Source organism: Hyperoodon ampullatus (assembly GCF_949752795.1).
Source record: "Hyperoodon ampullatus genome assembly, chromosome: 20".
NCBI lineage: Eukaryota > Metazoa > Chordata > Mammalia > Artiodactyla > Ziphiidae > Hyperoodon > Hyperoodon ampullatus.
Window position 1 is genome coordinate 4,787,979 of NC_136933.1, and position 16,150 is coordinate 4,804,128.

A 16,150-nucleotide genomic window follows, 5' to 3' on the forward strand; every position below is an offset into this window, starting at 1 on the left:
ACTGTGTTGGGCTGACCAACTGCATATTTTATTAATGGCTTTGAATAAAAAAAGTGAAATGCTTCATTGCGTTTTCTCAAAAACTAATCAAAAGATTACAGAGTCCTACACAATTTGGAGACACAAAGTGGATGCTGAGCGACTAGAGGTCACTCCAGGTGTGGAATTTTACAAAGTCAGTCCTTGGAGTGAATGGCACCGTGGCTCTGGCAGCAGATACGAAGGAATGATGCTCTGGAGAGGAGGTGGGGGACACTCTGCGGTCGGCCTGTGGACAGATGAGGGTCCCAGCTGGAGGTGGGCCTAGAGTCAGAGGGGAGAAGAAAAGGTTTTAGAAAGGGATGATAACTAACCTCCAAACATCGACTGATGGGAGCTCCTAGTATGTAGGCTACACTCTATGAAGTCAGGTGCTAGCTAATAAAATCCCTGGATCTGTACTACCTGCCGGAGTGAGTACACAGCTCGATGGTCTAGAGATCCAAGGCTGTGTATCTCCATCTCTGACCAATCCTGTCAGGAGAGGTAGCACAGCACGGGGCAGGCGGCCAATCCAGGGCCTGCCCACCTCCAGGACCGCCTGCCCACCTCCAGGACCGCCTGCCCACCTCCATGACTGCCTGCCCACCTCCAGGACCGCCTGCCCATTTTTGGCCGTGCACAAGTAACTTAGGTTCCCTGTGCCTGAGTTTCCTCATCCGAAAAACAGGGATAACATCATCTACCTCACAGGGATGTTGTGATAATTAAAATGAAGCATTTAAAAAAGTACAGGCACACAGGAAGTGCCGACAAACGGTTATTTTTATTATCACTTATTTATTGTGACAGAATAATGACATATTCTGCTTTTTGAGTAAAGAAGACAATCTTAATCCAAAGAGAGAAAACACCATCAGTCTATTTAAAGGCCACCTCCAGGATTTGTATACTCTTCTGTTAAATCATTAATTTAATTCCCATATAAAGCTTCAACCTGCAGACACCACGTAGACTTAAGAAAAATGATAGAACTGAATTCATTATTCTTATAGTTTTCCCCCTCCTCCAAGACCTCAGCCCACACAGGATCCTGGGTCTGAGGAACACACAGCTCGGAAAACTAAACTGCACTGAACAAAAATATCTGCATTCACGAAATTACCACAAGTTCCTACTGTAAATCTCATTTCAAAATTTCACTGTTGTTGAATGTTGATAGACTGGTCTCTGGTGTGTAATTGCTCCAAACCCCGCACCACCTCAGAAAACCAGTGTATTGAACAATAATAGCTGCCAAGTGAGCCAGGATGACAAATGGATTGGGCCGAGTCAGTGTGGCTACAACAGATCAAACAAACTTATTCCAACCGCACGTCACAAATACCACGGGTAGGGCTCCTGGTTGCTTGTTTGAGAATTACCAGTTTGGAAACTGCATGTGACAAAGTGCATGAATAGGTAACACTAAGTGTTCCAAAACAAAGCCTCAGTAAAGAATAAAACACCGAGCAGAGGGCGTCATTATTTAGGTCTGTGGCTTGTAAGAATCTGTGTGACACATTCCCTAGAGCTAAAAGGCGGCAGCTTTGTAGGATTCAACAAATGGCACAGGAGCAGACAAAATGTATTTTTAAAAGGTAGTGAAAAAGAAAAGAAGGGGATAAATACTTAGAATAAGCTGATCAACTCTCCTTTCTCCACGTCTCTGCTGCTGCACGTACTTACAGGAAGTATGGTGTAAAAAATAGGGGTTTTATGGTCCATCAGATTTGGGTTCATATCTGAATACCCATTAGCTGTGTGACTTGGAGAACATCATTTAATATATTTGTACCTTGGTCTGCTTATCTGTAAAGTGGGGGAAATGCTCTGCAGAATCTTGTGAGAATTGGAAAACACCGTTTGTATAAGAGCGGGCACATAGCAGGTACCCTCAGAACGGTAGCTACTATTATGACTGTTGCCCTGGGAAGGAACTGGTCTGCTCTGGTACAATCTGTTTCTGTGCGGCCTGTGAATTAGTGATGGATGCCTGCAGACAAAGTCAATCAGGCAAGCACAGCAGCAGAACACGATTGGGAGGCACAGCACGTGACTGGACTTGGCAGAAACAGTGAAATACAATGTTTTTGTCACTTAGAAGGCTGGGCTAAGGTACTGTGGCTTCCACGTGATTCTTCCCACAGATTCCCATCAGCATTCACCAATTTGTTTCTCACTTGTTCAAGGTCATTATATGGATATATAAGAACATAAACATTCTAAAAAGAAATGAAAATTTATGGTTCTACCCACTAGAGGTAAGTGTTCTTCTAAAGGGCTATGAAGTCACTTAAATAAATGAAATATTTAGAATCTCCCTACCCCACTCTGAAACGTTTCTTTGGTTATTAAAGCCATTTGTCATTTAGGCAGGGAAATCTCTGAACTGATTCTTATATGCAAGACCCATCTATTAAAATGTCTACGATAGTTTTGAAATATTAAAATAAGATGCCTCCCGCCCCAAAAAACCTCTCAAAACCTCCAAAACAAAGTAACAACCAAACCAGTCTAAAAACAATACAGGGGGAAGAAAAAAAAATCAGGATTAAATTCTGTATCGCTTGGGTTATAGAATTTGGTTTAAATACACATTTTAAATATCAAGCCAGTACAGAGAATAAGCCACTACTTACGATGCAGGGAAGAAAATTCATGCATCCTACAAAATTACAAAAATTGCACATAAATCACATAATTTCATATTTACCTTTAATCCTACGGTTTATCTTCCACTGCTCATGCCTCTGTCTTCATAAATAGTAATTTCAATCTAAACAGCATGGCTGTTAAGAAAACACACTAGAGAACAGAACATAGAAAAAGGGACCACGGCGAGATGATAGGTATGATCTGTGCAGACTTGTCTTTATTCATTTAAAATTATTACTTAATTTAAAATTCTTATTTAAATAATTTTTAAAAATTAAATTATTTAAATAATTTAAAATTAAATTATTTGCTTTACTTATTTTGAATTATTAAAATTTTCTCCTGCTTGAGTTAAACACGATGTTTTCTACACCTTGCTAAAAATTTAAGAACTGTAATTGCCTGTAGTACACCACATGTAGCTCCTCCCCAAACACTGATTATTCATTTTTTGAAAAAAAAAAAAAAAAATCTGAAAAAGGATGCTTTATTGTAGAACTAAGGGAGCGGCTCTTAACTGAGCATCCATGGAGGTAATGAAGTCAGGGGTTCAAAATGCCCTGACATTACATGCAAACTTTTTCTTGGGAGTGGGCTCACGACATCTAAAAGTAAGAACCACTGCTGCTGCGTATAATAAAACTGTTGCCGGAAGGCCTGGGGTTATCTGACCTAGGTTTTAAAAAAAATTTATTTTACCCAGTTATTTATTTTACTCCCATTATCAAGCTAAATTAGTTTTTTTTGCAATTTATGAAATTCACTTCGTGATTTTCAAAGCTTGCTGCCTCTAAAAATACGCGCAGTATGTCAAAGGTAATGAAATGATACATCTGGCAGCTGTGGCTGATTTCAATGAGCCAGATGAACCCACGGATCTGTGATTCATCTGGACAACCTTGCTGCACGTTAGTTCATGCATTTCAAAGGGGCTTTGGGTCCAGCCTCTGCAGCTGAAATGCATGACTCACACCACTCCCATTATTACTACAAGATGCCACAGAGTCACCAAGATGACGGCAACCCGAGCACTACACAATGCACAGAGACCAGCATGATACAGAGGAAGGAGAGGCGTGCGTCAAGGGAGAGTGCTGGAGCTGGGGGGCTCATGGCGGGTGTGCCTTCTCACAGCAGAGTCCTAGGGCAAGTATGGCAGAAGGGAGTTAAATTCTCTCCGGCCGCTGCTCGACAGGACCAATCAAAAGGTTCTGTTTACAGACATTGAGACCTTGTGATCTAGGCTGAAAAGATACAACTCGAAGTCCTCTCTCGATGGGATCTGTCAGGAGGAGGCCTTGGGGAGCATAGATCTTCTCATTCTGCTCTTGAATGTATTTGGAGACTTTCTTCAGAACCTGACAAAAAGAAACACCACAGCTTTTTTATAAACGTCATCAGATTTCCCTGTGAAGCATCAGCTGGACCTCAAAATATTCAGGCAGTGGAATTGGTTTTCAAAGCAAGAATGGCTGTTCACGTGGAGGGATGGCTCTGACTACGTGGCTAAGGCCACGGGGCTCCCGACACCGCCGCCCCCCCAGTCCCGAGCACCGTCCACGCAGTGCAAGTGCCACCGCAGATGCGGCCTCACAGCGGCACGAGAGCCACGCCCTCCCCTCCCGGTCACCTTCATCCTGGTTGCGGAGAAATACAAGGTGACTATACACACGAGGGTTAGTATGCTTTCCCCTTCCCTACTCATGAAGTGCACATCATGTGACCTCTTCTGATATCAAGGACAGCTCTTGGCCTTCTCCTTAATACTTAAGAACTGCTTCTCAGGACTTCCCTAGTGGTCCAGTGGTTAGGACTCGGCGCTTTCACTGCTGAGGGCCTAGGTTCAACGCCTGGTTGGGGAGCTAAGACCCCGCAAGCTGTGCGGCGCAACCAAAAAAAAGAAAAAAAGAAAGAACTTCTCATACATTTTCATCAATTTTAAGTAATGATACAAGGTAGGCCTACAACAAAGGGAGCCCAGTGAGTTTTAAACTGAAAAGTTTATTCCCTTTATCAAGCATGCACGTACTGGCTGCCATGGAAGTTCTGATGGCAAATGTCTTATATCATTTCCAGGCCTGCAGGGAGCGCTGCTCTGTAGTTTGCTCTTGTGTCCTAGATGGGAACCTCAACCTCACTAAACCTTATAAGTTTAGTATTAAGCTTGTAAAAGTCAAAGCAAATGTAGACAAAAGCCAGATAGGATACAAAGGAACTTCTGGAAATTGCCAAATCTCCAGCTTTAATAAGGGCAATTCTGAAACAGATAACCTAGAAGAAAATAAATTTTAATAGCTATATACAAAATCAAAGAGTTACATGTTTTATTTCAGATTCAAAGTCGTCATAATCCTTTGCTGGCTCTAATCTTCAAAGAGGCTTTGATCCAATTCTTTAATTACTATATGCTTTCTTAAATTCACACTACCAGAATACGATAAAGTCACAGATAAATGTGATCACAACATAAAGGGAAAAAAGAACTGTATGAAAATGAAGTTGGAAATTAAGAAATGATTTATGTGTGGGTCTATAATGTACCAGGCTAAACTAACAAATTAGGATGTTAAAATTTAGGCGCTTTGGTATAAGTTGATTTAGAATTTAAAACTCTATGTGGTTTGTATAATGAATTTTCTCACTGAAGGAAGATAAACAGTTTATTCAGGTTACATCTTTGGGGAATAATACAATCTAACGTTTTACGCTTCTTTAAAAAGAGCATGATATTATTAAAAGAGCAATCTGCAGGGTTATGAAGTAATTTAGGAATGCTATTTCTAAAGAAAAGAGCTTTTCACCTAATTATCTGAAGTACATGTCATTCTCCTATTCTCAACTCTCAAAGAACGTGAGCGGTGCTCGGTCTCTATGGGCGCTATCTTTCTATCAGCGTTTGTCAATCATGCTAAAATGACATGGGGAAGGAAGTAGCCCATGAAGGTGCCCAACTCAGGACCCTCCATCTTCTCTCCAATTTCCTTCTCAGCTCACCTGCCAGAGCTGGAAACTGGGGAGCTAGTCTCCCCTCACCCCAGTCCATTCATACTCGGGGTTGGGGGGCGGACACTCAGAAAAATGCCTGCATGGCTGGTTTCAAAGAAAGAATTCCTTCAGAACAGCTTTCCTCCCCGTCTCCTTGGGTACAGGTTACTAGCAAAGAAACAGCATTCCTTTATGCGATTCATGCAGAACTTTGTCATGCAAGGTTTTTATTTAAACTTTAATAACATTCATGGGCACTTGGGTATCAGTTCAGAAGGAAAACAATTAGTTTTCTTTTTGTGTGAGTTCCAAATCCTCTTACGGTATTATGGTGAAGGCAGCACTGTCCTAACCAAGATGCTTTTAAACTCTTAGTGTCATTAGCAATAGGAAAGCATTAACATGAGTCAACTCATACCTCACCCCAGACAGGACAAAGCACCATTCTCACCCCCAAGAAACCTTATGTTGACATATTACTCATACTTTATTATTTTTGGTAAATCAATGTTAAAACAAACTATAATATTGAACAAAATTATCTCTGTTATCTTCAAACACTCAATAAAACCTCAATTTATGTAATATTTACAAAGCTAAACACTCAAACCTCAGGAAAGACTATTATCCTCCTTGAGAATATTAAACCGGAGAAAGCCTACCAGACCCTCAAGGAAAGATATCCTAAGTGAGGCTGAGTGAGAGCACCAGGATTTTAGTATTTTCAGAAAGATCTAAGCTCCTCTGACTGTGCTCCTTTCAGATCACAGCCCACGGGCAGGAGGGATGTCTTCTGGTTGATGAACACAGCAGACAGCTCCTGAGAGGAAAACCTTCTACAAGCCCATTTGTTCCCTGATTATAATGGGCAGCAACAGAGAGGAATAACACTGAAGCCTTTATCTTCATTTTAAATCAATAAATAGCACATTACAGGAAAAAAAATGCATGATTGTTCTAGTGGGTTTTAAAAGGCCTATTTACAATTTTCAAAAGTTTAACCCACGTGACTAGTGTAAGCACAATTATATTTGGCTTACTGTTTGCAGACTAGAAGTTTTAGTGTTTAAAACAATAAAGACTACTGAATGACTCAATCCTGTCCTTTCATAAAGTAGAAAATAATAGCACAGAAATTCCTAAGGGACAAACTGGAGAGCGGGAGTGGCTGGGTATCAAAAATACAAATACACGTTTAAAATGTTTTCTTTTAAAAGTACAGGTACATTATACCTTAATTATGACCATTCCAGTTATTTACTTTGCATGATCTAGTTATGCACGTCCAGTTTCTAAAATAAAATCATGTATTTATAAAAAGTGACCATGCCTTAAATTTTGGTTTCTTGACTAATTTTACTTGGTTTTTACTTGTGTTATTAATACTTACTCTGTAAAAAGAAAGAGACCTTAACTAGACTTATAAAGTAGTACCTTATAGGTTACCTATGAACTCAAGTCCATTATATTTCTGACACTGAGAACTTCCTTCCAAGATTAATAATCAAAAAGATTTTAACTAAGGGTTGCTAAATGTTTTAGTAGATAAATAAACTAGCAGCTGCTAAAAAAGATGACTTATACACTTGAAATTAAAAAACTGTACATGTAAGTTCACAAATATCTGATTAAAACATATATATATATATACACTAATTTAATTTTTAAATCTTAAGAAACTTTATTAAGCATCTACCACATATAAGGCAATTTATTAATTCTAAGACCCATTTTATTTACTTTTTTTAGATTTACCTTTTTTTAAAATTGAAGTATAGCTGATTTACAATGTTGTATTAATTACTGCTGTACAGCAAATTGATTCAGTTACACATGTATATACATTCTTTTTCATATTCTTTTCCACTATGGTTTATCACAGGATATTGAATATAGTTCCCTGTGCTGTACAGTAGGACCTTGTTGTGTATCCATTCTCTGTATAATAGTTCGCATCTGCTAATCCCAGCCTCCCACTCCATCCCTCCCCCAGCCCCCTCCCCCTTGGCAACCACCAGTCTAAGACCCATTTTATGGTTGAGAGAACTCAGACTTGGAGAGATTAACTTGTCCATGATCACATCATTAGTAAATGACTTGGTTGGCACCCAATTACCAACTTCTTTTTACAACTGAGGTCAGAAGCAGGTATCTGTATCTATTTTAGCAACTGCACACAAATAAATAAAAGTTAATTAAAATCTCATCAACAAATTTAAAAGCTATAGTGAAATGAGAATTCAAGCATCTAATACTCCACTAAGCATGAATAAAACACTCTGGAGGATCTATTTCTACCTTAGATTGACAATATTACACACGTCTTTAATGGCCACCCGGGATGACTGTTTTTACCCGCCACGGTCAGTGGCTCCTCAGGGTGTCCAGGCTCGACCACCAGCGCGTCCCCTGAATTTGTTCACCTCTTTCCATCCCTGCTGCTCTGCTACCCGTCCAAGCTATCATCCTCTCTTGCCTGGACTTCAACAGAGCGTCTTACTTCCACTTTTATATACTTTTTCCCCCCAGAGCCAAGGAATCTCTTTAAAATGAAAATCTAGTCCTATTATTACTCCTGCTTAAAACCTTTGAGTGGCTCCTCCCTGCAGGGAAATAAAATCTAAGCCTCTTTCCACGGAGCACACACTCCGTGGATGCACGTCCCCTCACCTCTCGAGTCGCTTCTGCCCTCCTCGCCCCACGCCCCGCTCCGCACGGGGGACGCCAGATGCTCCACATACACTCATCCCTCCGCCTGAAGGGCCCCGGGCTTCCCATCCTTCACGCGGCAGCTTAATGTTACCATCTCAGAGGCCCCTTCTGACCACACGATCTAAATTAGGTCTTTCCTGTATTTTCTATCCCAGGGAAGTTCGTTTTTTTCAAGGCATTTATCACGACTTACAGTTCTGTGGGGTTTGTTTCCTTATTATCAGCTTTTACCACTGAGTTATAAACTCCATGACGTCAGCAACCATTTCTGCCCTATTCAGTAATATCCCCTGCACAGTACTTAGCACATGGTAGGTGTTCAATAAATATTTATCGAATGAATGAATCCCGTCCCTTCACTCACCGAATGTATTATTACAGAGAAGCTGGTAAGACAGAACAGACTGGAAGCTGATGCTGATCCTCTGTAACTTGTGATGTGGAGTATTAAGCAGGAATGAGTGTGCGCGACACGGAGAAGGATATAAACTACTCTTCTTCAGGGTCCCTTTTAGTAACACCAGGGGAATTCGTGTCAGGGTGCTAAGGAAGACTACAGCACCATTTTCAGCCGACAGCTCAAAATATTTTAGCTGCAACTGTATCTGCTCTCCACCACATGGAGTGCAAGACAGTCACAGGGAAACTTCTATCAGGTGGGTATAATACAGATCTCCTTACAGCCTTTCTTTTCTAATCATGGTCAGAGTTTAATGATCTATTTGGGGTTTACTGTGATTAACGTAAATTCATTCACTTAACACATAGTAAATGAGTGCCTCATCTACCCGAGGTATGGTGCTAGGCCTGAAGAGGGATACACTGTCCTTGACCTCAAGAAAAAGACATACCTGAAGGGCAGGTAAGACAAGAATATCAACGGCTACGTTCCTAAGTAGAGAGTGCTAAGTGCCAGAAAACAGATACGAGTAAAGCACTGTGGGGATACAGAGGAGAGAACGAACTCCGATTACAGGGGTAGATAAAGAGTTAGCTGAAAGTGGGACTGAGGGACGGGTGAGATTCGGACACGGAAGCACGGCACTTCAGGTGGAGGAAAAGCTCGGAGTTTCTGCGCGGTTGGCTGAAAGACAAAGTGAGGAAGGGGCGCGGGACAGAGCTGGAAAGGAGAGCTGGAGGTGGGCTCGAGAAGGGCCTGAAACGGAACCCGGGAAGGCCTCTCACTTTGCGGGAGTGGCGGGGAGGCACGGCTGTGTTTTACGGCACAGCAGCTGTTTGCAAATGGAAAAGAAGGGAAGGAGTGAGGCTCCGGAGACTGTGGCACTGGTCTAGGAGGAAGGTCATAAGGGCATGAATCAGGGCGGTGGCAGAAGTCATAAAGTGAATGAACGGGAAAATGGAAGCTATTTCAGTCTGACAACTGATAAATTCTCCCCCGCTAGCCCTCCACCTAAAGATGGTCCTGAAGAAGACAGGATGCTGCTGAACGAAATGGGGAGGTGTGAGGCTTGACTTCTGGACATCTAGGTTGAGAAGCCAGCAACTCTGGGCCCAGCAGACAGTTGAAAGAGAAGACAAGAACTCAGGGGGGAGGATACGATGGAGGATAGAAAGTTGGGGAAATAAAGAAAAGGCTTCTCAGAAGGCCAGGCAGAACGAGAACAGGGATTTTCTACATTCTCCTCAAGTGTCAGCCGATTTGAATATCAACAGGGCAACCTGTTTCTGAAAGACTCAGGATTCTTTTCTGTGTGTCTGGTCGTAGAAGCAACAATAAAATCTCAACTATTATTATTAGGAATGCCCCTTTAAGTTTTACTGCAGTTGTCACCCTGTAAACGTAAACCTGTAATAAACCCACCTTCTTTATGGCTTTAAGAAACTGTGTGAAAACAGAGGTAGGCCTACCTTCTCGTAGTGAGTTTCCATGCACAAGAAGATGGTGTACGCTGTGAGACAAGCCAGGCAGCCTTCAAGATAGGACTGGCCCCCGAGCTTCTCTGCTTCGGCATAAAGGTTATTCAGAGTTCGAACTGTTTCTTCAAATTGTTGCCTATCAATCTGTACGGAAAAAAGAATTTAAAAATAAGTTTTGGAAAAAAAGACAAGCACCTCACTCCTGCTTGCTCTCACTAATTTAGGTCACTGTTTTGTCAACATTCTTACCTAACTGTCCGCAAACAAATTTTTAGGTGATTAAATCTGGACGTAAGTTACTGAAACTGGTTAGTGTTTGTTTAATCTTATCCTTCTTATGGACACTGGATATCATCAAGGCTCAAAGTGGTGTCTCTTTATCCTCTATACTGAGTCACAGGCAGCGTAATTCAATTATACAATCTTTCCATTCTCTCATATTCACATTTATGGAGCACCTACCATCAGATATCATGACAGGCCTTAAAGAAAGATGACTGAGACTTTCTAGTCCTCAAGGCATTTACAGTCGTGAGCATAACAGATATGTAACAATAAAAACACAGTAAGTCAACAGAATACTGTAATTGAGGCATGTATAAGGTATGGTGGGGCAACAAACGGAGGGGTGCATTCTCTTTATCTGCAAAGAGCAGGTAATCTTAAATCAAGTCCCTAAATGCTGGAATCTACATCGGCAAAAAAGGGAAGTCAGGACATTTTCCACAGATCAGAAGGTGTAAATTGTATTATTTCCTCATTTCCCAGCTCTTTTAAAGTAACTATTTGGTTACTAAAAGCTGACACCGAACCAGGCAAAATCTCAACCTACTACACAACTCTTCACACCACGGGCTCCTATTACCCTCTTCTAGTCAGTGACACCACGTACACTAATACTACTGTTGTATCCTCTTTTCACTTTCATCATCTGCTTTCACTTTCTTCTTCCGATAGCACATTACTTTCTTCTTTTAACAGTTCGCCGATTTCAAATCTCAGTACTTTGCCCTAGGAATTTCAAGTCCCATCAGTTGAGTATTTCACCCAATTGTAGCATTCTTGGTAGGTAACAAAGCACAATTTATCCGTCCTTATTCTCCGCTTTCTCTCACACAATATCTCCCTTATTCCTAAAACGAATAACTACTTACATATGAATTCTCTCTTTCATGAAGACTTTACATAAAAATAGACTCAGAAAGAAACTCAAAGAACCTCAGTATACAGCGTGAGACAAAACGTTCCCAAGAACATAATTCTCTGTTAACATACAGAATACATCTGAGGATTTATGACCATCAGCCTTAAGCTACTGAAACCCTTTAGGTGAGAGGCAGTTGTTTTGTCCTTCATGTGGAAAACTGTGAGGACTCAATGAGCCAAAGGCATGAAAACTTTAAAGTGGTGGTGGCTTGACCTGTTCTTTAAAAGCAGCTACTTTGAACTTTCCAGAACATGAGTGTTTCTGACCGGGGCTGGGTGGGTGGAGATGGTGCTGAGAGCCAGGGCAGCGTCCCTTTGCAGAGCCTCCACTTGAAGATGTGCTGTGTTACTAACGGTCACCCAGGCAACCTGTCACCATTCCCAGAAAACAGACTTAGGAGAACAACTCAGTGAACAAGTATTAACGGTCAATTGTTATCTCCACCCGGTTTTGCCTAAGTTAATGCCTTCAGTTTGTCCATCAGTAAAAGCACAAAGGTCCAAATAATTTCAAACACTCGCATTTGATTTACTACGATGTTATGATCTGAGAAAGAAAGTTCTTTGAATTATTTATGTTTCTTTGGACAGAATGATTCAAAACTAGGGAATCAACCCAGAAACATTTTATTTCTTTCAGATCAGAATGACTGATCCTACCAGAAACACTAATTCTTAAAAGTTATTCCAAGATTGCAATGCTTTATAGGTTGGAGGCAAATCATAGATCACAAAAAAAAAAAAAATCCAAGGTGAAGAACTTTTTTTTTTTAAGTTTAATAAAAGAAAAAAAAGGGGGGGGGAATTCCCTGGTGGTCCAGCGGTTAGGACTCCACGCTTTCACTGCCGAGGGCGCAGGTTCAGTCCCTGAAGATCCTGCAAGCCTCGCACCTTGGCCAAAAAAAAAAAAAAAAAAAAGAAAGAAAAGAAAAGGGAAAAAGCATGACGGGCAGCAGTAAGGGCAAGGATACACTTACTACGAAGGGCTCTACAGAGGTGTGGGCCTTGTTCTCATGCCCTTCAGGCACCACGAAGCATGGCTGTCAATGTTCACCCCTCGGTACCTGCACACTAATATAGCAGCTACATCGACATTTGGAGATTTGTGAAGCTGGAGCTAAATGCAAATTTGGACCAATAAACACCGGAAGCCAGAAGAGAAATAGGAATCAGGCTCGTCTTCCCAGAATTTCTGTTTCTTGTTGAACTACCTGTCAGAGAATGGGGCTGAAGCTTAAAGAGACTGCAAGTCAAAGGTAATTTCTACGGACCGGATGTAGAGGCATATTTTTAAAGGGATGCAGGAGAACAAATGCCTCAATTATAGTTCACTCACTTCTCTGCTGCCCAGGCCAGGGGTGCCTAAGATGTCTGTATTTTTGCTAAAGTGAGAATCGAGCTTTCTTTAAAGAATTGTCCTGGCAACAAAGCACTTATACATCAAAGTATTAAGTTCTCACAGGCAGTGAGCAAGTAAACTTGTTAACAGACAGAACTTGTCCTCACTCACAAATTAAAGGGTACAAATGTGTGTGTTTAATGCTTTAAAGTCATACAAAACATTTGCATGTTTATTTCTTCCTCTATTAAGTTGCCAAGTGCAATGTTCTCACAATGGGAAAATCAGCCCCAGAGGCAAAGCAATCAGTACAATTTCTAGGGTAAGTAGTAAAAAAACAAAGAAAGAAACTTTCAATTTTCCATCAAACAAAGCAAGGAAAATTTAAACCTGTAATTTAAATTGAATCTCGACACATTAAAAAAAAATCAAAGCTTTCCCAAGCAGTTTAAAGTATAAGCTAGTGTTTTAACCCAAACATTTAAAAAAAAAAGAAAATTCAAGGGCACAACTGAACAGCACCAAATAACATTCCATATAGTACTCAGAATCACAAGCAGTTCTGGGCTACATGAAGTCAAAGAAGTAAAAGGACTCCAGAATTTAGAGACAGCAATTTCCTGTAACAGTCAGTGAAGTTCTGTGACTACACTGTTTCTGTATTCAGACTACAAAATAAAGGCTCCACCACACACAGAGTGGAAGGCTCATGTCTGATTCTACATACATATATTTGGCTCAATTATGAGTTGGAAGTTTGACTTTTAAAACTTTTTTTTTTTTTGGCCTCTCCCGTTGCGGAGCACAGGCTCCGGACGCGCAGGCTCAGCGGCCATGGCTCACGGGCCCAGCCGCTCCGTGGCACGTGGGATCCTCCCAGACCGGGGCACGAACCCGCGTCCCCTGCATCGGCAGGCGGACTCTCAACCACTGCGCCACCAGGGAAGCCCCTGACTTTTAAAACTTTTAAACAAAGGCATCATGTGACATCCAAATAAGTGTGGTGCAAAAGAGTTGTTTACACTCTGATTTGAAAGTACATAAATAGTATTAAGTCAGAGTTTCGGTGTAAGAGGCTTAAAAGTAAAACATTTGATCCATTTCATGTAAGTCCTAAAATGTAAACCATGTTAACTGTGATATTAAATTATTTTTAAAAAACAACATTCAGTAGTTCTAACCAAGAGGCAAGACGCTCAGTGGCAATCAGGTAGGACAACCCACCTCCTCACAAGCCCATTTTAAATGACTGCTACACAGCGCTCCAGTAGGCTCATCGACACCTACTTACTCCACAGCCAGCACTCCTTAGCTCCACACCCATGCCCAATGACCTCTCAGCCCCGCACCCACCCCTTGTCAAAGAGGAAAGAGCCACAAAACCTGCTTCCATCTAACCAGAAATTGACCTCTGAACAGGAAACACACAGTCAGGTTTATCTTACAAAGCTCAAGACCAAACAGTCTGTCTTTGGGTGTGTGAACACATGTGGGCACAAGAAAACACACAAACTCACATATGCTCACGTCGCTGTACCTTTAAAGTAAGATACAATGATCATTACCATGATTTTTCCTAAGTCTGAAGAAAGGGGAAGCTCATCCCTTTTTGCATGCAAGGCTGCCCAAAAGACCCACATCTTGATGACAATTCTGCCCTGTAAGCTAACACAGTACAGGTGGCTCCCAGCTATCAGAACTGCGAGGGACAAGTTGAGGGCCTCGTTCTGAGATATTTCCCTGCCCAGGCCCATCCAATGCTCTGCGTTTTCCAGGTTCAAGGCCTGTCTGCACTGCCTAGCACAGCCCTTAATAATAAACCCTTCCTGCCGAGCAGTGCGGCCAGCACTGTGGCCACAGACGCCAGTCACGAAAATGATATTTATCTCCCTTGCGTGGTGAGGTTGGAGGATGCAGCTTACAACACGCTGAGATAGGTGGCCTGGAGCGCCAGGAATTAGTTCCTCCTCACTGTGGTCAATGACCCGGGGTGGGGTGGGGACGGCAGGGGAAGACGGCGGCGCACACATCAGGGCCCTGGGCACCACGGAGCTCCACCAGGTCGTCAGACCCGGGGGCTTGGCCTTATTCCTTGTCCTCCAAACACCAGGTCTTGCTTAGCGGCCCTCTTCGCATATCCCCGGCCCAGGCCCCTTCTGTGCCTGCTCCTCCCAGACCCGCACTCCCTGCCGCCCCGGGGGAGGCTCCCGGCCTCGCCCCAGAGCAGGTGCGGGGAGCCCGGTTGCATACCCGGTTCTCCAGCTCCGCGGGGAACTTGGTCTGGAACTGGCAGCGGGTGCCACTGCTGTAGTCTCGCTGAATGAAAACCTTCCCGGACACTGGCGCCTGCTGCGCCCTCATGGCGAGGACAGGACGGGCCGCGCTGCGGGTTCGAGGGACACCAACCACGGTCAGATCTCCGGCCTGGACCCAGGACTCCAGCCCTCCAGCCCCGCAAACCCACCCACCGCCAAAGCAGCCCAAGGCCTCCCCGCCCCACTCCCCTGCACCCATGCTTTCACCGCGGGCCTTCAGCTACCTCCCGGGCCAGGCCCCGCGCCCCCCAGAGCCCGGTTCGGCCCGGGAAACACGAACCCGCCTCCGCTGCCCTCCACCGACTGTCGCACCACCCACGCCGTCACTTACGTCCTGCCGCAAAAGGCCTCTTTCCTCGCCCCTCAACTCGGCCTCCTACCTCGAGTCTAGGACCCACCCACTCCTCCGGCCGTAAAGCGATCCTGCCGAGGCTGCGCGCTGCGGTGCGGGGGCGGGCACCGTGGGCGGGGCCCGGGCCGACTCAGTCCCCCACCTAGCCCGGAGGAGTCCATCCGGAAGGAAAAGGCCGGGCGGGGCGGCCGCAGGGCGGGGCCGGAGGGCGGGGCTGCAGGACCCGGGGGGGCGGGGTTGCGGGGCGGGGCGACGGGGAGAACGGTGGAGACCGAGTTCATCTGAGGGTGCAAAGGGTTCGAGACTCGGGATTTCCCCGGTGTGTCATTTCCCTGGTGTGTCATTTCCTTGTTCATCATGGCGACATAGTTTCTGACCACCGATTGTAAGGGTTTACTTTCACTCTTGATTGGAAGTCTCAGTTTACACGTGGGACACCACCCAACTCTACAAAACAACTGCTCACACAGATTTACAAATGGAAAGCAGGCTTGGCGGGGGACGATCGGTTTGGCAAGGGGCGGGGGGAGGAAGGGAGGAGGGAGAAGCTGCATGGGCTTCATCGTCAAGCATCTCTCCTTCAACTTTCCTGGAGGTGTTGTCTTTCCCTCTACCCCAAAGATTTTCATCCAGCAGTCCAGCCTCCACCCCTCCTGAGAGGCTTGCCAAGGGCCCTTACCCACCCCC

At 43.6% G+C, this 16,150-nt stretch overlaps 1 protein-coding gene across 2 annotated transcripts; it reads right to left on the minus strand.

Moving 5' to 3' along the window:
- Nucleotides 1-6: 6 nt before the first annotated feature.
- On the minus strand, nt 7-15,157 carry GOLGA7 (golgin A7; the record flags this gene model as incomplete). 2 transcript variants are annotated; one of them, XM_079726729.1, is made up of 5 exons in its annotated part: nt 7-303; nt 2,735-2,797; nt 3,933-4,034; nt 10,243-10,395; nt 15,047-15,157. In XM_079726729.1, 4 exons carry the CDS (start codon nt 15,155-15,157, stop codon nt 2,750-2,752), a joined length of 414 nt encoding a protein of 137 aa, XP_079582855.1. In that variant the 3' UTR covers nt 7-303; nt 2,735-2,749. The 2 variants fall into 2 exon arrangements, with proteins under 2 accessions (XP_079582855.1, XP_079582856.1); XM_079726730.1 differs by having other exon boundaries at nt 2,735-2,802.
- Nucleotides 15,158-16,150: the final 993 nt, after the last annotated feature.